This window comes from Telopea speciosissima, chromosome 3 (genome assembly GCF_018873765.1).
Source record: "Telopea speciosissima isolate NSW1024214 ecotype Mountain lineage chromosome 3, Tspe_v1, whole genome shotgun sequence".
Lineage (NCBI taxonomy): Eukaryota > Viridiplantae > Streptophyta > Magnoliopsida > Proteales > Proteaceae > Telopea > Telopea speciosissima.
Genome location: NC_057918.1, coordinates 66,336,903 through 66,360,381, shown reverse-complemented (window position 1 = coordinate 66,360,381; position 23,479 = coordinate 66,336,903). Strand labels below are relative to the sequence as shown.

The 23,479-nt window shown below is 38.6% G+C and overlaps 2 protein-coding genes across 3 annotated transcripts in view; one reads left to right on the top strand and one right to left on the bottom strand.

Annotated features, from left to right (window-relative positions):
• The first annotated feature begins 1,271 nt into the window (after window positions 1-1,271).
• Window positions 1,272-4,700, top strand: LOC122655432 (putative disease resistance protein RGA3). Its single transcript, XM_043849626.1, has 2 exons — window positions 1,272-3,666; window positions 3,907-4,700. Exons 1-2 carry the CDS (start codon window positions 1,272-1,274, stop codon window positions 4,698-4,700), a joined length of 3,189 nt encoding a protein of 1,062 aa, XP_043705561.1.
• Window positions 4,701-8,775: 4,075 nt separating this feature from the next.
• Window positions 8,776-23,479, bottom strand: part of LOC122653924 (pre-mRNA-processing factor 39-like) — a 29,987-nt gene continuing 15,283 nt past the window's right edge. For both annotated transcript variants that reach the window (XM_043847886.1, XM_043847887.1), the window contains 9 exons: window positions 20,083-20,446; window positions 19,439-19,582; window positions 17,100-17,252; window positions 16,890-17,006; window positions 15,023-15,103; window positions 14,756-14,905; window positions 11,165-11,464; window positions 10,102-10,215; window positions 8,776-9,080 (listed from right to left, as the gene is read on the bottom strand). In XM_043847886.1, the coding sequence (XP_043703821.1) occupies window positions 8,976-9,080; window positions 10,102-10,215; window positions 11,165-11,464; window positions 14,756-14,905; window positions 15,023-15,103; window positions 16,890-17,006; window positions 17,100-17,252; window positions 19,439-19,582; window positions 20,083-20,446 (1,528 nt within the window). In that variant the 3' untranslated portion in view covers window positions 8,776-8,975. The remainder of the gene's footprint in view (window positions 9,081-10,101; window positions 10,216-11,164; window positions 11,465-14,755; window positions 14,906-15,022; window positions 15,104-16,889; window positions 17,007-17,099; window positions 17,253-19,438; window positions 19,583-20,082; window positions 20,447-23,479) is intronic.

The window sequence follows — 23,479 nt, the reverse complement described above, 5'->3', positions numbered from 1 at the left end:
CTATTTGGAGGGTTACGACCTGGTGGGGTAGGTCCATGTGTCATACCGTGAGTGGTCAGATCATTTTACCTATATCAGTGGGGGATGCATTTGAGTTATAACTATTGAAAAGTATGATAAAATATTCTTACATACTATTTTATATAAATTATTAAAATAATTTTTAAGGGAGAAAGAACGCTAACTGGTGATGTGTGTGGGCGTGTACCTACACCCAGACACAGCCTAGCATGAAAAGACCGCCACACTCCTGAAAAGGTGGAAAGGTTCCAGGGTACAACGGTCTTTTCTTACCGAACTGTGTCTGGTTGTAAGTACACACCCACATACAACACCGGTTAGTGTTCCTTTTCCCAATTTTGAGAGAGAGAGAGAGAGAGGGTTGCACTACCGACAACGTGCACTTCATTTTTCATTAAAAAAAATTAATCTAATACAATTGGTTCAAATATGGATTTGGAATTGTTATTCGCTAACAGATCCTTTGGATGAAAATTGACAAATCTTATTAGGAGAGGGGAGATGTACTAGTTCACATCCCTATATTCCATAGAAAGGGCCTGCTAGTTAACCCACTAAGCATTTTCTAACTATACTAAAAGATTCCAATCTAATGGTGGATGAAAGTGAGATCTATAAACACTAGTTAGCTACATAGTAATAAGCACCTGTCTGAGAGGAAACTCCCCGGTGAACATGAGGGCCTTAATTCTTTCGATTCGTGGTGTGGCGGGGTCGTGCACAAGCCCTTGAGGGTTTAGTCGGCCAAAGGCCGGATACCTCCTTTTCCAAAAGAAAAAAACAAAAACGAGTAATAAGCACCCGGCCATTGAAAATTATGTCTAGGTAATGTTTCTTATTTCATTTCATCGAACGAATAAACTCACATGGCTACTTACGCACTAATCAAGGATTATGCAAGTTGTATTAATCAATTATTTTGCCTCCTGTTGCTCCGTTCCACATTATACAGCAGCTATACAGGAGGAGCCTGCTAGCTAGGATTAATATATACATTAATTATTTTACCAAATAAATTAAATAAAAGATTTTAATTTCATGCGACGTAGCTACTCACATCTGGCTATGGACGCGTACAATTATTAGGCCTGTGTTGACTACTAATAAGTATACCTCTTCTCCTCTCAATCCACCTCTATGTGGATCTAAGTTTTCCCCATCTGCAAGAAAATAATAAGATCGTCGAATTCCCAATTTCAATCTCTAGCTAGCTGCTGTTACGAGTTCTTTGACTGGTAATTAGAAAAAAGATGACACCCGTTGAATCAATTCTTGTCTCTGGAGTGCAGCCAATCCTACAGAATTTGATCTCTTTTGCTACTCAAGAAATTGGTTTAGCATGGGGCTTCAAGGGAGAGTTGAGAAAGCTCCAGACTACCATGAACACCATCCAAGGTCTACTCCTGGATGCTGAGAATAAGCAAGTGGAGAGCGTGGCAGTGAAAGACTGGCTGAGGAGGCTCAAGAGCGTTGCTTATGATGCAGATGATGTGTTTGATGAGCTCAACTATGAATCTTTAAGACGTAAAATGGAGATCCAGATCCAGTACCGAATGAAGAAACTGATGCCCGGTAAGGTACGCAACTTCTTCTCACGCTCCAACCCATTTGCGTTTCGTCTTAAAATGGCCCATAAGTTTAAGGACATTAATGAAGCACTGGATGGCATCAGAAACGATGCAATTAGCTTCAACCTTGGAGTACTACCGGATGAGTACTCATCATCATCATCCATGATGAAGAACAAAATAGAGGACAGGCAAACCACCTCTGTTATAGATGATTCGGAAGTAGTTGGAAGGGCAGATGACAAATCAGTACTAGTGAATATGCTTATCAAGAGTACTTGCAATGATCAAATCATTTCGGTCTTCCCCATTGTAGGAATGGGGGGACTTGGGAAGACCACTCTTGCTCAATTGGTCGTCAATGATCCGTTGATTGTGATGCATTTTGATTTAAGAATATGGGTATGTGTTTCTGAACAATTTGAAGTCCCCAGACTTTTAAAAGAAATCACAGAATCACCTGTTGCTAATGGAACTAAATTTGATGTATCAAACTTAGATCTCACAGCATGTAAGCTCCAAGAGAAGCTGATGGGTAGACGGTCTTTACTAGTACTAGATGATGTTTGGAGTGACGATCGTGAAAAATGGGATAACTTGATAAAGCACTTAAAATCTGGCAGTGCAGGTAGCAAAATTATTGTGACTACACGTAGCAATAATGTTGCAAGGATGATGACCCCAAATCACACTCATTATTTGGGAATATTATCAGAAAAAGAATGTTGGTCTTTGTTTCATCAAAGAGCATTTAGAAATGGAGGGCCACTAGAAACCCTGAACCTGGTGGAAATTGGAAGGAGAATTGTAAAAAAGTGTGGAGGAGTGCCTTTGGCAGTGAAAGTCATAGGAAGCTTAATGCACTACAAAATGGAAGAAGGTGAATGGTTGTCTGTGGAACAAGGTGAATTTTGGAACTTACCAAAAGATAGTAGTAGAAGAATGATGGGGATATTAAAGTTGAGTTACGATCATCTGCCATCAAATTTGAAACTTTGTTTTGTGTATTGTTCAGTATTCCCCAAGGATTATGAATTTGATATAAAAATATTGATACAATTATGGATGGCTGAGGGATTCCTTGGAAGCAAACAAATGGAGGACGTCGGCAATGAATATTTCAATATCTTATTGTTGAATTCTTTCTTTCAAGATGTAGAGAAGCATCGATACGGAGATATAGAGAAATGCAAGATGCATGATCTTGTACATGATCTTGCACAAGTTGTCGGAATGCTTGAATATTCCACCATGAAGCCCAATAATGTGGAAAATATTTCTGATGAAGTTCGTGGCTTGTCACTTTTTTCAGATCATGAGGACACATTAATTGAAATTCCAAAAGACTTGGAAAAGGCAAAGAAATTGCGGACAACATTAATATTTCTCCAGAAGAGCCCTTGGATATGGGAAAGTAATTACTCTGTCTCAAATATTGACATGTTGATGAACTTCCAGAGCTTGCGTGTGTTGGATGTATCAAGTTGTTGGGTGAAGGAGGTGCCACCTTCAATAAGAAAATTGAAACATTTAAGGTACTTTGACCTCTCAGATAATCTGATTGAAGTGTTGCCAGAGTCTATCACTAGCCTCTATAATTTACAGATATTAAAACTCAAGGGATGCCATAAACTCCGAGAGCTTCCCAAGGAAATGAGAAAGATGGTTAGCCTGAGACATTTTGAATTTGAGGGCAATTGCACTGAGATGTCAGTTGAGATGGGAAGATTGACTAATCTTCAAACATTAACAAGATTTATTGTAGGCAAAGATGGAGGACGCAGTATTAAACAGCTCAAGTGCTTGAATAATCTCAGAGGAGAACTGAGCATAAGTGGTCTAGAGAATATTGTAACAATAGAAGAAGCCGGGGAGGCAGATATGAGAGGGAGACGTGGTATTCGTTCTCTAGAATTATGGTGGGGTACTGAAAGTAGAAGTGACAATGGCAACAAAATGGATGATGATGTGTTAGAAGGCCTAGAACCTCATCCAAACTTGAAAAGTTTTGTCATCGGTAACTTTGGCGGTGCAAAATACCCTACATGGATGGCAGCAGCTGCAATTAGTACTACTGGTTTGTCAGCATACAAAAATTTGATTGAGCTCGAACTACAATATTGCCATGGATTGGAACATGTCCCACCCATGCTTGGGGAGCTACCCTTTCTTAGGGTTCTCAGATTAATTGAAATGGAAAAGTTGAAATATATTGGTCGAGAATTCTATTATGGCACCAACAACAACAGTTGTAGTAGTAGTAGTAGTAGTGCTGGAGCATCATCATCTTCTGATTCTTCTTCGTCTTCTTCTTCAGGGATGGTTGCATTTCCATCGCTTAAGGAGCTAATTCTACGTGAAATGCCTAATTTGGTTGAGTGGTTGGAAGTGTTGCCTTCATTTCCATCTCTTGAGTTATTGTGGCTCACCTCATGCCCTGAGCTGAAAATCATGCCAAGTCGATTCCCTTCCCTCAAAACCTTGTGGTTTCATAATACAAATGAGATGGCCCTTATAAGGTCATTGTCAAGCAACCTTATCTCTTCTGTCAAGAATCTTCGAATTTTATACTGTGGAGAACTCAAGTCGGTGCCGGAGAGGTTGCTACAAAGCAATGCACGTGTTCTTGAGAGGATGGACTTCCGTAGCTGCGACAAGCTTGAAACAATTTTTCCAAGTAGTCAAGGAGGACGACAAGAGGGAGAGGGATCATCTCCATCTCCCCTGCCCACACCCCTAGATTTTCCCTCTCTTAAAAGATTGGAAATAAGTGATTGTCCTCTATTAAAGTCTTTGCCAGACTTAAGGGGAATGACTTCTCTTCGACAGTTGGAATTAGTTGGCTTTAAAGAATTGAAGTCACTACCAGAGGGGTTGCACCAGCTCACCATGCTTGAGTTTTTAGAAATTGGTGATTTTTCAGAGGAGGAGGAGGAAGGGCTGCAGCAGCTGGATTACATAAAAGGAGAAGAGGATCTCCAACGCCTTGTCTCCCTTCGAAAACTATCACTTTACGGGTGGCCTCAGCACAAGAAGAACAATCTCCGAGATCAACTTAATAAGCACCTCACCAATTTAATAGATGTAGTGTGGACGCCGCCACATAGATAACGTTGAAATGGTAAGTAAGGTCTACTAATCTAATGTATTGACTTTTATTAAGATTAGATGGATTGATCATATTATTATTATTATTATTATTATTATTATTATTATTATTGTTATTGGTGCTTCGTTTTTTGCTTCAGGATTTTTATACATTAACTAATCACTATAAAATTTCCAGGTATTATTAATCAAGGTCTTATCTAGCTAGCTAGCTCGTTGATGGAAGTCCCAAAAAAATCCCTATTTGCAAAAACAATCATATAACTTACCTATTTATAATTTCCAGGTAAATAAATAAGTGGCCTTATGTTTTAAATTTTTTTTTAGAGCTTCATTTGTCGATTATTAAATTATCTTCTATTAAACAGGCATAGCGTTTAGGATTACTCAAAGATATAGCAAGCACAATGGAGAAGGATCGAGAAGTTCTTGATTGACAACCGAACGAACACGTCGCTAACAAAGAGAACACATTGAGTGTAACCCGATAAGTGACTAAGATGTTTTTCAGGTGAGGTTTTCTAACTTATTTTTATTGTTTATATTTTGTTTATTTCTCTTTTTTTTTTTTTTTTGTTTTGTTTTGTTTTATATATATCTTTATATTGTTAAACCATGCACATATATATAAATCATGGGTCTCTTATAGCTCTTTCATTCAATATCATCTTATTTGGCTCTTTAATAGATGGAAAGAAGAAGAGATCGATATGTTTGGATCGAATCATGCCTATGTACAGCTTAATTTCTCATTCTCACCACGATGGAGATTTTTTTAACATTGATCTTTCTTTCGCTCCCATCTTAGTTGATAGCTCTACTTGTAAATTAACTTTGGATTTTACTATTGGCGTGGTCACACCGGCAACATGTGAAATCCTTTTCCTCTCCCCTCATTAAGTTATTTCTCGATCTGTTTCATTTATTATTCCTATAGCTCAATCTGCTCGTAAATTATCTTTGGATTTTAGTAATGGTGTGGCATGCATCTTCCTACCCACACTGGCAGCATGGGAAATACTCGCCCTCTTAAGTTATTTCTTTGTCTTGTTTATTATATTCTTATATATGATTTTCACCTTTCCTTCTTTATTTATTTTTATATTTTATCTGATTTTATTGCATTAATATGGAAAGAGCTACTCTATGAATTTCATTTTGGGCCATTGTTCTTAAGCCACAGTGATTCATTCACCACGTGGGAGGTTTTAGATGTCTGCGGAAAGGTATTGGGATAGAGGAAATTTTGGGGGGAACAAATAGGGTTTGTGAACCTTAGGATGGTGTAGAAGGAAAACTTTCTCCTTTCATTTTTGACATCTACAATTCAATGCCAAACAAAACAATCTTTACGAAAATATCCACTAATTTTTATTTTTATTTTTTGGTAATAAAAATATCCACTAATTTTAATACTGAATGAAACTGCATTTTGATGTCTTTCAAAGTTTTTTTTTTTTTTTTTTTTAAAAATAAAAGATATTAGCTATGATGTACTTTTCATCGATTAAAATCACTTGGGTTGCAGGAACAATCTTATATATTGATTACTGACTTTCTGTTGGGCCTTCTAATGGAGTAGTCTACTGACATGCTGTTTATAACTTAGGTTTTGTCAGTTTGGATTTTATCCTTGAAAGGTAGACTATTTCGCTCATTTCTACTCCATGGTTTCTTAAAATTTGTAATTTAATATCTATGTATACTATACGTTCTTCTCAGCAAAGTAAGCAAGAGATCTCTACTTGTTCGCATGGCCTCTACAAGAGCATCTGGGCCAATGGGTGAACATGCCTGGGTATCAACCCAAGGGGTGTAGGAAACAACACCAAGTGGAGATCTTTTTCCCCAGTAAAGTTATGTTTACCCAAAAAGAGGTTTTATCAATAGCATTGCAATTATTAATAATGGAAGAAGCAGGTCTTTTTTATTGTTGGTAGAAATGGAAGAAGCAGGTCATGAGCATGAATGATCTAGAAAGCATGAAAGTAAATTATTATATTAGAAAATATTTATAAGAATGTGATTTGTCAACCTTCTTAACCTCCCTCCTTATTTGTCAATGCTTAGTGTTAGAAATTGACCAAATCCAATTAGGTTGAGATCTAAAGGTAGTATGTTGCACGCCTATCCACAGATTATATGCATAAACCCCTCCTCCTTTGTATGCTGAACCCAATATTGATAGTGTGCCCATGAACTCTCCATATTGAGAGTGTATGTGCCCATAATGATAAGGAAAAGACAAAAAAAATATATAGAAAATGATTGTTGATTGTTCTAGGCTTCAACATTGGTTGACTGGATCCAACCACTCGAGCAGCCATGCATGAATGCTCTTTCACGGAATTTCGGAGGCTTTGGTTCAATCATTGTCAATGTTACCACATGTCGTTGAGAATTTTGCTCGTCTTCAGGGAGCCCAATATGCTCAGGGTGCTGGCAGTCGTTGGGTTGTATTGTACACATTTCTATCCATGTACCGAGATGTGTGCGGCACAACTCAACTGCTAGATGCCCCCTGGCAGTACCCTGGGCGTTGGGTTCCCTGGAGACGATCCTAATCCACTGAAAATTTAGCTGGTCTCCACGGAGCTGATGAGTATGTATTGCCTCCTCTTTTATTAATAAAAATAAATAAATTAAGTGGTGATTTTATAAAATCACTACAAAATGTAAACTTACAGCGACGGTAAATAAAAACCACCCGCTAAAAGCTTAGGGCGTCTTTGGTATAGTTTTTATTTTTTATTTTTGCCTTAATAAACATTTATGGAGCCTATTTCTATTTTAAAAAGATTAAAAGAAAAAAAACAACTAAAAACCAAAAATAGATCAAAAGTTAATCAATCGTTCATAAAAAGCAACATTTTCACAACATTGCTTAGATTTCTGGTCCGTGTTTCTTGGACAGGGATGCAATCCACCCCAAACAGAATCAGTTTTTAGGAAAAGCAGGGTTGCAATGAATGTTGGTAACGGCAAGGACAAGGCAATGGGGCTACAATGGCAGTGGTGAGGTGATGGGGTTTGGAAAAGCAGGGGTTGCTTGGATATAGTGTTCACGAACCCTCTCTTGCCAAATGTGCATAGCTTTGGGGAAGCTTTGGGATTTAGGGTTTATGAACCATTCATGTTTCTGTTTCTTTGTAATAGCATAAACAATTTTTTATTAGTTATTACCATACAACATTTGTTGGTAAATAATTACTCCAAAAATCCAGGAACAAAAAAAATTCAATTCTAACTTGAAACCAATTTTTTGAAACAGAATGGTTGTCATACAGATCCTAAGGGCCTACATGATAACACTTCTGTTTCTTTGTCTTTATTTTTCAATAAGAAAAATCTGTTTGTTAGCAACCGATTTATTTTTTTGTTCTTGGAAAATTGTTAACAAATAGGAAAAAAAAAAGAAACTCCAATTTGAAGCTTCTTTGTCCAAAAAATAAAAAAAAGAAATAAGGGGGGAGTTGCTCTTTAATGAACACATGCTTAATTTGATGGGCAAAACAATAATTTCATATTCAAAATAAAACACCATCATCAATGCAACTTCAACCACCACCGCCTCTACCACTACTACCACCTCCACCACCATTGCCACCACCACCACCGCCACCACCTCTGCGGCAGGCTCTGCCACCACCACTGACATCATGACCACCTCCACCAAATTTTTGGGTATTTAATGGCACTTTTTAAATTTTTATGGAAATTCTACAACACCTATTTGACGAATCACTTCAGCAATCGTGCACAAAGTCCACCCCCAAAATTTTTTATTTTCTTATCACTCATACAATTTTTTTTTCCCATTAAAAAAATTTGGTTTTCACTTTCAGACAAATTGTGCAAAATGTTTTACATTGATACAGGACTAGGCCTTTACCCAGAGGAAAAACTCTTTTGTGATGGTCGTTAAAATTTGCTCTCTTAGAATTCCAACTTTCATGAAATTATCATATATATAGTCCTGATGTGCGTTAGTACCTGATCACCATTATACAGAGTATAAAGGTAGCATGCGCATGATTACATGTCGTGAGCTGTATGTAAAAAAACGAAGACAGTAATAAAATACAATTCCATTGCAATGCACCTTCCAGGTTAGTCACAGTTGCAATACATTGACTCGTAAACACCTCTACTGTCTACCAGATCGCCCAAACCCAGATTATAAAAAAAAACCAGGGTATAGCTCAATTTCTATCAAAGAGATGCAAAAAGAACCTAATTTACATATGGCAAAATTGTGATGGACAATTTTTTGACAGATCAATAATAAGTCCCATAGTAAGCCTGCTGTGCTGGTGCTTGTTGCTGAGTTGGAGCAAATGCTGCTGCTGTGGCTGGTTGGGCATAGCTCTGGTGTGGGATGGTCTGCCAAAAATTAGTCAAGAACATTATGATTGGGCACACAACATAGTAAAATAGATAACATTTGATTGATCTCTAGTCCTGTCTGTTTTCCTTCTTCTGACCACAAGGTTCAGTCTTCAACCTCACCACCTTGTGACCCAAAGGCAATTCGATAGAATGACCTAAACCTGCTTCCAGACAAAGAATAGAGCTGAAACCAGGAAAGGAAGAAAATTCTGGGTCTTGACCAATCATATATTTAAGGTAGATTGTTATCTGTGCTGCAGCGCAGCCTGCACCCAGGCACATGGGCAACCTGTGCAGGGGGCCAGGGTGGTCATTGCGCCCACCCCCATTTGCCTGGGCACAGGCTGCACTGCGGCACAGAGAACAGTGCCCCTACATTTAATTTCTAAGTCTTGGAAGCACAAAGTGAGTACATTACAGGTAAATACTCCTGTGTTCAACAAGCTTGAACACATACCGACACAATATGGTACTCTACCACCAGGAAAAGCATGTTCTATTCAGAATTTCTCATCTCCTGGAACTTGAGAGTACTAATCTCAAGGGTCATATTCCTGCTCCGTCTCATCAGGTTCTATACCTATTTCTACATCCGATCACCTTCGCTAGGTAACCTCATTGTTTGATTATCCAAGCATCATAGTCAAAAGTATTGAAAATTCACACACACACAAAAACATCCCTTGCATCATGCTATACAAAGATATGGAATATTTGTAATTTTAAATCTTTTTCCCCCGCATACATGCTTGTATTGAGCTGAAACTACAGCCAGTGAGACAGTAATGTAAGTCCTCTAGCACATGGACGTAGCAACATATCTAAGTCTTAGAAAATGTGGCCTCATCTAATCAGGCAATTCACTAACCTTTTCCGATGTATATTTCCCCCCTCTTTTTCTATAAAAAAATAATCTTCTAATTGCATTTCAGATATTTATGCTCTTTTTGAAAGGCCACTACTTTTATAAGATTCTGGTTAATCAAAATGGATAAACAAACTGAGAGAAACATACCTGGGCAGGATATGTTGGAGGATAAGAGCCATAAGCAGTGCTTTGTGCAGTTGAACTGGGAATCTGGGGATGAGTATAGCCGCTGCCATAACCAGTATACCCACCATATCCAGCCTGTATATCATTTATACACAAACACCAAATTAGGTAGCTGAAACAGTCAACTTTTCAAGTTTGATAGTCCTCTCTCCCCCTCCCCCCAAACAAAAAAAAGGAGAGAAATATTAAGATTCAAGAAAGAGATGGTCCAAAAAGAAGCCAAGAACCCAAAATATATAGCGATCAAGCCACAATGAATAATATACAACACAAAAGGGCAGAATATATGAAGATCCCTCAAATATCCTTAACATCGGATTAGCTTAATCACTGTTTGCTAGCTAACAAGGACACTGATATAAGAGCTTGTCCAACACGGATATGTGGTGTCCAGCAGATATCCTGCTGTAAGAATTGTCAGCTTAAACAGAAGCAGACAACTGCAAAAGCTTGAAAATGAAATGTATCTTCAAAGCAAGAGATAACTTAACCTAGAGCTTCTTTTGATGAGAATGAGAATATCTCCATTGGTGTTGGGGAGGGGGGGGGTGGAACTCAAAAAAGTCTCATTCTAACTATTTGGAGCTGGCTACACTGATTCTGTCCCTGCCACTCTATCTTGGGCCATCTCTACCAATAGGATTTCCTCTATTTCCTCACACTTTTCAGCATTCCTCTTTTTCAAATCCCTCCAACTAGTACATGTCACCTACTGCTTACTCTCAGTTTTGTGGAAGAAGGGATAATCATCCCAGTTGACTTATATTCCCACCTACTGGTGCTACTCCTAATTTACCCCCAGTGCCTTCATTTCTGATTCTATATTTCCTAGTTTGCAGCCATTGCCATCTCTAAGAACCTCGAAATTCAGCTGCAACCATTTCATACATAAGCCATTATTTTACCCCAATGAGTTTCTTTGTTGCTCATCATTCCGCTATATAGAGCATGGTTGGTATTATAAAGTTTTATAAGCCATGCAGTAAATCACACTTCAGAGACCGTAATTTAAAGTATACTCTACCTGTTGAGCATAGCCAGGGTTCCACTGTTGTCCTGCCTGTGATGCCTGGGACCAAGCTTGAGGTTGTAGCCCATATCCAGCAGTCCACTGGTTCTGTGCAGTTGGGTATGCACCCATCAACGATTGTGTTGTTGAGGGAACACCCGGATAAGATTTAACCAGCTTTGCCTTGTCTGAAGCTAGAAAGTCTTCAGCATGTCGTTTCCTCAACTCTGATGTGTACCTCTGGCGTAAAAAGAGCTTCGCATGCCGGTCTTCAGCTTTCTTGATAGACTGTGCATCTCCAAAGAGATTCAAGAACTGCAAGAGGAAGGAAACTGGACAGTAACTAAAAGCATCCAAAGAATGCATCATATCCCCAAAAAGGAAATGACAGGTACAACAATATATGTTTACTGCACACTTAGGCCACTAAATTGAGATATAAGCATCATCTACTGAATATTAATAAAATTTGTCAGCCAACTAAAAAAATTTGTATGATGAGATAGTCTGATGGATGTATCAGAAGCCGAAAGTTCAAGTATCCGCCAGGGGAGGGGCCAGGGGAAAAAACAACCATTCCAACAAATAAATAATCAAGGAATTCGAAAACAGCATCTCATTTATGATTCAAATCAACCACTGCAATCAAAATTACACATCATCAAACAATTAATTGAAACAGCTTACTTGCAAAATGATAGCATTGCCATGCTGAGAAGTAGCATTGTTTATAGTGGCTGTACTTTTTTGCCCTTCTCTGTTGGGCTGTAGATTATCCTTGTGTTGTCCTTGCCCCTCGTTACAACTCCTCAACTCAACTCAGCCTTAGCCCAACTAAATGGGGTCGGCTACATGAATCTTCTCTCTCCAGGCAGCTCTATTCAAAGCCATACTTGTTACAAGGCCTAAGCTATGCATGTCTTTCCTCACCACGCCTCCTAGAGTCATTTTAGGCCTATCCCCTCACTATTTTAGCTCCTTCAATCTGAATCAAATCACTCCTCCATACTAGAGTATCTAAAGGCCTCTGTTGCACATGTCCATGCCACCTCAAACGACTTTCTCCCAGCTTATCACGTATCAGAGCTACTCCTAATTTATCTCTAATTTGTTAATTCCTTATTTTATTCTTTCTAGTTTACCACTCATCCATCTCAACATCCTCATCTCTGTTACAATAAGTTTATCTATATGTTGTTTCTTTACTACCCAACATTCGGCTCCTGATGTAGATCCCAACCCCATGCATGAGCTGACATAAAATCGAAGGAAGAAGATCCTGTTCAGCCAAGACTAGTCAGCTTGAGCCTAACCAGTCCCTAACTTTGGGACAGAATTGGACCAGCCAATTTGTTTTAATCAAGCCATTATCTTAGCAACTTCTCAACAGGAGCTTGTAAGCAGCTCCTCATCAACAGCTTGTAAGCAGCTCGTACGCAGCTTCTCATCAAGTATCTACTACTATTTTCGTTAAGCCCTCACTATATATAGAGGCCTTATTGTAAGTTTTTGGAATAGAACAAATGAAAAATGAAGCTTGCTTTTGCAAACCATTGTCCTGAGAAAGGCTGAGAGAACAACTGAGAGGGTTAAGGGTGAGAAGCCCACGCCTGAGACAGCCTCCTATCCCCATTACCCTTGTATCCCTCCATCTCCTCTTCTATCTTCTGTTCTAATTGCTGATTTGTTCCCTTAGTCTGAAGTTTATTGATTGAGATCAAGATCCTGCCTGGGGTTAGATCATTCGTGATTTAACCTTACATTAGCTCCATACATCATTGTTGGTCGTATTGCTGTCCTATAAAATTTTCCTTTTAGTTTTTCAAGGAATCTGTCGATCACACAACACTCCGGACGCACCTCTCCACTTCATCCATCCTATTTTAATTCTTCATACAACATCATCCTCTATTTCTCCTTTATTTATGATTGCACGCAGTTACCTAAAATATCCACTTTGTAGTATCTCCCTATCATCAACTTTCACCACCTCATTATCAGTCCTATTGTTAATAAAGTTACACACCATATATTCTGTTTTTGTTCTACTCATTTTAAAACCATTTGATTCCAAGGTTGATATCCATAATTCCAACTTGGCATTTATCCCTGCTTTTGTTTAATCCACCAAAAACAATATCATCAACAAAAAACATACACCAAGGGATCCGATCTTGAATGTCTCTAGCCCATTCATCTATGATTAGGCAAACAAATATGGGCTCAAAGCTGATCCTTGGTGTAACCCAATTGTAATTGGGAATTCACTACCCTGTCCGCCCCCCCCAACAGTTCTTACACTAGTCACCACACCATTATACATGTCTTTCACTGTGTCCACAAATATACTTGAAACACTTCTTTCCTCAAACACTTCCCAAATTAACTCTCTAGGGACTCTATCATAAGCTTTTTCTAGGTCAATAAAGACCATATGGAGATCCTTCTTACATTCTCTAATTCTTTCCATGAGTCTTCTGAGTAAATAAATAGATTTTGTAGTTGATCTTCCTGGCATAAAACCAAATTGATTATCCGTAATATTAGTTTCATATCTCAGACAAATTTAAATTACTCTCTCCCATAATTTCATAGTATGAAACTATGACTCATAAGTTTAATGCCTCTATAGTTATTACAGCTTTGAATATCACCCTTATTTTGTTAAATTGGAACCACAATGCTTCTCCTTCATTCATTTGGCATTTTCCTTGTGCACATAATCTAATTACCATCTTAGTTGGCCAAGATAATCCAAAAATTCCTAAGCTTTTCCACACCTGTATTGGAACTCCATTTGGACCTGTTGCCTTACCTATTTTCACCCTCTTTAAAGCTTCTTTCTTCAGGCACCCTAATTTTTTTGTATATATCTAGGACTTCTGGTTTCTTGATGGTTATTGCAACCTTCTAGAACACTATTATTACTAGCATTATATTCATTAAGTAACTTGTAGAAATAGTTTTTCCATCTCTCTTTAATAGTCTCATCATTGATTAATATTTCATCATCTTCCACTTTTAACGCATCTAACATGGTTGAAATCTCTACTCTTCCTTTCCCTCATTTTAGCTATTTTATAGATATCTTTTTCCCCTTCTTTTGTGCTCAAATTGTTATAAAGATCCTCATATTTCTTAAGTCCTAGCTTTTCCCACAATCTTCTTATCTTCATTTCTAGCTACTTTACACCTTTTTAAATCCTCTTCATCCTTGATCATGTGCCATGTCTTAAAACTAGATTTCTTAACCTTAATAGTTGTTTCAACCTCATCATCCCACCACCAAGTTTTCCTTTAGATTTGCCTAGGACTTCTTTAGCAACATTAATAATACAAGTAGAGTACTTCTTTAGCACCTTCCTTGCCCCTCATTAACAAATAAACCATAATTCAAACATGTACAACCCTTGTTACTAAACTAAGCATTGCTCAAAATACACGTGACTAAACTGGAATAATAAAAAAAAAAAGTCAATAAATTTCAAGTACAGAGATCCATATGGAACAACAAAATTCCACACAAAATATGCAAGTGATCAAGTTGGCAGGTCAAAATTCCGAAGACAACAAGAAAGATCACCTCATGGCTCTTTAGAACATTACCTCCAAAAATATACCAGATAGTTCTTCTCTGTCAGCAGAACTTGCAGGATTGGGGTTCTCAAGGATGGGCAATATAAACTTTTCAACCAATGAGTCCAAATAGTCAATTCTCTTAGCAGCCGACTGAATAGCCTCTAGATGGATTAAGGCCTGGACATCTCAGAAAAGCAAATGCACCATTGTCAACAATGAAGAAACACAAGATAAATGAAACAGGGCTGCTGAGAAATGACATCCAAAGGAAATTTTTTTTATAAAAAAAATCACCTCTAAAAGTGGCTTTGATAGTTGTGCATTATCAATGGCTTCAACTAGAACCTCTCTAGCTTTTTCCGCATTTCCAGCAACCTTCAAAACAGCATCAAACACACGCAAAGAATTTGTCATACAATGACAAAAACATTACAAATCCTATATCCTCGGGATGAAATAAACCCCATAATCTTGATCATTCTTGATTATGTCAGCAAGGTAGCAGGTAATGTAGAACAGTTAAAACACATGTTTTGTGGCTTACTCAGAGAACATGCAACATGTAGTATATGAACAATAAGAAGTTTCTCTCGAAAACATAAAAAGAGTTCAAATGGGTGAATAGTTTGGATAAAATATCTACAGCTTGTGAAATACAGCAGAAGCAGAAAATAATTTAAATCTTAAGCAGTACTATGGACGGCAGTGGTAGGGGAAGAATAGGAAAAAGATTGTGTAGAAGACCATTGTTTTGGGGGTTTCCCATACATTTTTCTAGTGTATCTGGGTCCCCCTTCCTCCAATGAGCATTTTGGGTGCAGTGTCAGTAGTACTGGCTAGTGGTCTCTTCTGGGTCAGCTGACTTTGCTCAGAGGCTTTGTCCCGACTCATGCTGGTGGAGGGAAGGTCACTGGGAGGGATGGTAATGTAGAATAGCTAGGCTACAACCAATTTTACAATAGGATTGTAAACTCCTCAAGGGTATTTTGAGGCTTTCTTCAATCAGCAACTATGGTAGCAGTACAGCATGAAATCTTCTGTTGAATTAATGAATCCCAGCAGTAGTTTGGAACCTTGGTTGATCTCAAATTTGCAGGAAAACATGCATAACAAGGAGAGAAAAAAAGCATTGAATGGGGAGAAGAAGGGTAAGAAGGGTAGTTAGTCTCTCTCAGACTAGGGTATCTCACCTCACTGCATCACACGACATGGAAAGGTTTCAAAACCAAAACTCTTTTTTTCCTCAATTCGTTGGCTACTGAAATCCAGCAGCTTTCCCTTATTTATAATTGTTAATTGATTACAGCAATTGAATCCTTCCTTACATGGAAAGGAATGCCCTTACAAGCTAGACGTTATCCTAATTAGAAACTAAGTACAAAATCAAATCCAATCTATCTAGTTAACTAGAATAGAAAGAGTCCTAGGAATAAAAATTACTAGTTACATACCCTGCTAACTGTGGGAGCGTTGTGCACCGGGTACGGCCCTTTTTTATTAAACAAATCCAATTAAAAAAAGAAACTATCTTAAAGCTACTAAGTCCCCCACGCAAGTACTAGGTAAGAAATACAAGTACTATAACACCCACCCACACCGGATATGGAGCAAACTGTCTCACGATGTTCTGAACCTACCTCATGCACCGCTTTAATGGGCAAACAGCCCAACCCTTGGAACATACTACTGCCCCAGGTGGCGAAGAGCCAACATCGAGGTGCCAAACCTTCCCGTCAATTTGAACTCGTGGGGAAGATCAGCCTGTCATCCCTAGAGTAACTTTTATCCGTTGGGCGGCAGTGTTTCCATTTTTGCTCCACTTTTCTTGGTTTTGGAGAGACTTGCTCTCCTCATTCGTACGTTTCTCATATGCATGCAAAAGTAATAAAGTTAATTGCTTATACTACTTTTTTTTTTTGGGGGGGGGGGGGGGGAGTGGGGGTCGAAGAAGAGTAAGGATCTAAGAGAAAGAGAATGACTCAGAGAACTTCAGAAAAGTGAAGCAATGCTTTACAACTTTTAGTTAAACCAAATCTACAAGACTATGGAAGAGTAAACCAGTACAAGAGAAAACCACTACTTCGATCCTAGTAGATTAAGACCTCTAGGGTCAATGCAGGTTCAGGTATTTGTTTCATACAAGCACAAATGATCCACCTACCAAGTAAACAAAACGTGCATATTGGACAAAGAGCATTGGCAATGTTTGAGACTGCTCTTTCCCTTTTTCAGTGGCTATTGCTTGTTCATATAGTGAGAATGCATCTTCCAAGTTGCCCTGCAAAATGTAAAGAACTAACTAGTTCACACCTCACCGCATTATGACCAGGACTAAGTCTAGACCTGCAAGAGACAAGTTCTATAACCTTACCAATCGATGTTCCATGTTTGCATGCCTAATAACAGCTTCAAGTAAACCAGGTGATATTCCAGAATGCACAAGTTGATATGCAGCACGTGCTCCTGAAACATCCCCAGTTTGCTCCTTAAACCTACCAGCGAAAAGGTGAATCTCCGGTTGTCTCTGTTGAAAGCATGGACAGAAACATAAGTAAAAGACCAAATAATTAATAAATAAATAAGAAAAATCCTGAAAAACTCCAAATCAAATTCATGCACCGGAACAAACAACATAACTGAGTTCCTCTCAGGAAAGTGTGTTTGTGTCATATACATATTTGAATGAGCCCATGGTCCAAAATCTCGCGATATATCGCCGATATTGCGGATATCTCGACACTGTCGAGACGAGATGACTATACGAAATGAAAAAAGTCCAAATTTCGGTATATTTCATGAAATTTTGGTATATTACTTAAACAATGTGTATTTAACTATTTATACATCAGGGTCCGACCGTACACTGTCAATCAAGGGTGCAAACCTAAAACACCACTTTGAGTTCATTTTTTTGCAATATGAAGGTTTAAATGTGTTTATTTAGCTTAAATAAGGGTGTGCATTAAGTATCAGGCCTTAATATGGCCAAAAACCCACCGAGATGGACTGCCGAAATATGACAGAAAAAATACCATATTTCGGCGAAATTTCGGTAAATTTCAGATATTTCGAAAATCTCAACCTGCCCGAAATGGCGAGACAAGACGAGATCTTGAACTATAAATGAGCCAACAAAGAAAGAATTAGAAGGCAGACTACAAAGAGAGTCACAAGAATCATATACAGAAAATTTGACACGGAATGACCACTAAAATATGAAAAATACAGTAAGCAAAACAAGCACATGTGGTTAGGTGGCAGAGGGGTGTGAGGAAACTCATCAAAGAACTAATTCACAAATAATTCAAACAAAATTTCAGTATTAATTATCAATCTTTTATCGCTTGTTTCAAGGGTCTGAAAATAATTAGAAGTTCTAAAACTTCTACGCTACGTTTTGTCATGCTTGGTTTCCAGAAATCACTCACCTGCAGAAAGTTTAGAAGCTTCCCCAAACCATCATTCAATGAGGAGAAAGATAGAAAGAGAGAGAAGGAAGAAAAATAACTTTTCGATGGTTGCATCTAGGAAACACTTAAATACAATTAGCTCAAAGGTAGTGAGTAGTTTTGTTCCTCAAGAGGTTGGCATACACTCAAAGTATTCCTCAAGTGGTTGAGGTACACCACAAGGGCAAGTTAAGCCATAGCACAAACCTCCACGAGGACAGTTGGAAGGGTTGAAATGTTACCATACACCCTAAAACCTCCAGTAGGTGCAGGGAGACATAGCTCTTCTCCAGTTATTCATGTCAGCCTTGATCATTTAGTTAGTTCTATGTAAATCAAAGCACTTTCTTCAGATTATCATTAGTAGTATCAGTTTCACCTCATCTTTGAAAGAGAGAGAATCAACCTAAAGGATCAAGATCCATAGCCATGAAGGGAAAGGTATTGATTTCTGGTGGAAATACCAGCCATGCTTGTCCATGATAAGAATATGGCTTTCCACCCCTCGAGTACAGGAAGTATTTTTCTAAGCATTTTGCACCAAACATAAAACACCATGCACATATAAAATACATTTCTGGAATTGTGACTCTTTGAATGGGATGAACAAACTACCAGCAGCCAAATCAAATTATGTAGAAATTACTAATCCTTCACCAAGTTTTCATACATGAGTTTTGGAGCAGTTTTAATTTGGTTGTACACCCACACAATTTTTCTTCTCTTTTTTTTTTTTTTTTTTTTGTGGGAGGGGGGGGGGGGGGTTGGTACTAACATCACCAGGGCAGTCTAGTTACACCTAAAATTGCTCCAATTGTCATTTTCATCCAGTTCACAAGCCCTTTTTCCCTTCCTAATGCAATGCTACCAATAGGGGGGAAAGCCTCTTTGAGGGTCTGATCTACTAATTAGCCAAATTTAAAGCCCAAAATCTGTAATCTTAAACAATGCATTCTAAACAATTCCAACATAAGTCTACATGCAAACGTAGAATTTTCTTTATTCTGAAAGAAATGGTCTTGTCCAGCCTCCCCCCCCCCCCCCCCTTCTCCTTCCTGGATTTATTATTACTTATTTTCCATCAGCACAACCGCTCTCAATTTAATGTCATAAGACCAACAACTCAAATGGCATAGAGCCTACTGGAATAATACACATTATATGCATTCAATGATTACCTTTGACACATTTAATGTTTCTGTAATTGAGTGCCTATGGTGGATCTAAATATTGATGAGGCAACAAATAAGACATCGCATACCTTGACAAAGACTTGCGTAGCACGAGTAAGTGCATTATTTGCAAGATCCAAACTTCCACTCGCTTCCATGCATAAGACATACCGTATCCAGTACTCAGGATAGTTGGCACAAGCAATTAGACACCTCTCATACAGCTTGACAATCTGAAATGGCATAAATAACACCATAAATCCTGACCCACAGGGGATCATAGAGATTAAATGAACAAAATAGAGCAACAAAGAGATATGCATAAGGAGTACTCCATTGACTGAATAGAAAGGCCCCTCAAATACGAATGGAGGGACCCTCCTTGCCTGACAGAGAGATGGTTAGGAAGAAAAGAAGAGACCTGCATGTATAACATCGGAATTTTAAAAGAATAATATTACTATTTAACACAGTATGAACCTAGAAACTCCACTGACAAATGAGGGTTTGAAGTACTTAGCCTTACAGAAACCAAATGGTAGGCCCATGCTTTAGCCTCAGTTCAAATTCCCGTTTTAAAGTTGCTTCACCCAACGCTTTTGCCATAAAGCATATAATGCAGCAAATATGACTTAACTGTAAGTTAATGTTTTAAAAGCAAGACAACCAAAAGCTGCAAACCAGGAACAGATCAAGCACTTGCCACAAACACCAAAATGACCTGAAAACATACCTTGTGGAGGTCACCTTCTTTTTCAATAAAATCCAGATAGCTGTGCCAATTTTCTAGCTCTGAATCAACGAGGGGCCGTACATGAAAGTAAGGCCTCCTAATAGCTGTTTCAAAACCAATGATCTTAGAATCGAACTCTTTAGCTTTCTTATACATGTCTTCTCTAATGGCGACATACTTCTCCAACTCCTCTGCTTCTGATAAGCCTGCACTTACAGGTTTTGTAGATTGTTCCTCACTGTTGGGAGGAACCTCTCCTTCAGCTTCTTGGCCACCAGCCTCCAAGTTTGCAGCTACTGCGGCAGCAGCTTCCTCAGCACTCCGTATCTCAGACAAAGGTCGACTTGCAGTCAACTCCTGGAAACTGTAAACTCAACAGAAAGAGAAAATAATTAAAATAGAAAAAAAAAAAAAAAAATATGTGGAAAAGATAACATGTGCAAGGGCACCCAGTACTTTTTTGCAGGACATGAACCAAAAATTTACATTGTAATGTGTGATGCAAACTGTGCTGGGATAAACAGAGCAAGTTACCATGCTTTCTGTGAATGAAAAGATAAGAAGGCAAATGCTAAGGATCAAACATTTGCCAAAACAAAAGAATTTGCATCACAATGAGGTAATCGCAAACTATACAGAATGGAATGCAATACGTCATACAAACATCTGTACTTAGGAAAAAAACTCAAACCAAATCAATTAAAAAAAGTGGGGGAAAAAAAGAACTAGGTAGCAAAAGAATGTTTTATCTATCAAAAAAAAAAAAAAAGGTAGTGAGGGAATCATCCAGAAAATGGTATTATAACACTGTAGCAAAAGATTAAATATCAGAATTGGGACTGGCCTGTTCCAGATTGGTACAGATCCAGATAAGAATCAGACTGTAGGATAGACGATCAAAGGCCAAAAACCCAATATAGCCAGTAGATTGGCCCCTTCGTATCTGTGTTTCCCCATCACTAGTTCTTTGCAGATGATTGTCAAAGGTACTTATTACTTCCCAAACAAATCCTCAACTACTAGACAAGCAAATCTAATTTTAATAGCTAGCAGTGACAATGAAGCCAGTGGATTGGCCCCTTTGTATCTGTGTTTCCCCATCACATAGTTCTTTGCAGATGATTGTCAAAGGTACTTATTACTTCCCAAACAAATCCTCAACTACTAGACAAACAAATCTAATTTTAATAGCTAGCAGTGACAATGAAAATGATGCATTTTACAAAGACTGTTTGAGCAAATGCCTGAACCAAATTATGTCATTGCTAGGGAGCCTGAAGTATCACAAAAAGGATATTAAGTACCAAGTCCTATAGTACTGTTCACGGAGTCAATAAGCTAACAATAAAGTTCAGAAGAACTAGAAGGCCAGCAGCAAACTAGGCTATCGGTTGGGTCAAACTGAGCCAAGAATGAACCAATAAGCTTACTTTTGAGTGCCCAATGGATTATATGGGTCATGGGCTGACTGTTTTTGGGTTTTGTATTATACAAATATTAGGGATTTAAGTCTTACACAGGATTAAGCACTGAGTTTCTATTTGTTAAGGTTCTACAATAGTTTCTATTTTGAAGAAGACTCAAGTTTTACGGAATTCTCCCTAACATACATAGGAGTTTCTGGAAGGAGAGATAGCTTGGGGATACTTCTATAGTGGATCAAGCACAGCTGGAGGAGAGCACCTTCCGAAATGCCACTGCTTATGTGTCTGATTTTGTAGACGCCTTTGAATGGAAATTCCCGGTGGTACAATCAAATTTTTTTACTGAAGCTACCGTTGCTGCCAAAAAGGTGAAAATTCCTCACTTTGATATAGAAGATAGGTGCTTGTGGAGCCTTACACCGTCTGGCAAATTAAGTGTGTGATCTGTTTGGGAGGAAATCAGATTGAGACACCCCAAAGTTCCTTAGCCCTCTATACTTTTGAGTAACCATCTTCAGCCCCGCCAAGCCACATTCGGGTGGCGTCTTTTGAATGGGAAGCTGCCGACTGATGACCAAATATGCTCCAAAGGTATTCACCTAGCCTCAAAATGCAACTTGTATGGAGAGGCAGGTGAATCTTATAACATATTTTCTTAGTGTGCAAATTCTCGACCAATCTTTTGCGCTTGTTCACAGCTTGCTTTGGCTTTACATGGTAGCAGTTTGACTCGCTCCATAACATGGTCATATGGTGGATGAGGAAATCACGTGGCATAATCCTTAAAGCCCCTTGGGCAGAGCTGGTTTGATCTTGATGGCATCCAACATCTAGTGGTAAAGGAATAAGAGGCAGCACAACAACAAATTCAGTTTTGCATCACAACTTTTCGAAATCACCAAAAGAGATCTTCAGGAGACAAACTTCAACCTAAAAAGTGGTGTTAAATCGGTGGAGGATTTGCTGTGTTGCAGAAGGTTAGGACTCCCTGTTATCCCCTCTCAACCCAAACCAATTATTGAGGTGCTTTGGTGCAAACCACAACCCCCTTTGATCAAGCTCAATGTTGAGGGGAACTGCTTAGGTAATCCTTTCAGAACTGGTACTGGCGGTGTGCTGCGCAATCATAATGCCAATGTGGTTTATTCTTTTAAGATTTTCTTGGGAGTTGAGAATATTTCAAAATAAAGTTTGCTGGCCTCATGGAGGGAATACTCAAGCAAAGGAATTGAATGTTTCTGCCTTTTGGATTAAGTCGGACTCAATATCTGTTGTCCTCTAATCCAGATCAATTCCTTGATTTGCTCTCCAAGATTGGATCTTTCTCCAACCATTCTGGAGATCTATCCCATTGAAGATCACGCACTGCTATAGAGAGGCAAAACCACATCGCAGACTACTTAGCGAAAGATGCTGCAAAATCAGGGACTTCAGACTTTATGATTCAATTTCTAAGTCACATTGCTGAGGAGCTTGGGATTGATGCAATGTCAAGACCTAGGTTCAGATTTGATAGTGGGGAGGGGGGGGGCAATTTCTGCTGATGGCTTCGCCAAAGGTGGGGCTGCTTCTCTTCTAGTTTTTCGCCTGTGAATGCCCAGGCTTTTGATGCTTTGTATTTCATTTTTTTTTATCAATGAATCCTCTTAGCGAGGGGGGGGGAAAAAAAGAGTATGCGATCATGCCCACTACGAACGAATTGAACAATTCGTTAAGCTTTATGCTTGCTGATTTCTGAGAGAAACAGAGCATGGTTCTGTGGAATTCAGAACTGCTCTTCTATGGGATGCCAAGGTTGGAGTTGGAGGGAGATCTTCTCCATTGTTAGGTGAGAGGGTTAACAGATCCTTCCTTCTATCTTCTTCTTTCTATTTTCTTTTCTTCTTCATTCAAATTTTCGATCAAGTAATAGTGTCGGCTTAGAAAATTATTCCTTCCATCAAATTGAAGTTCTGTAGGGCATTCACTACCAA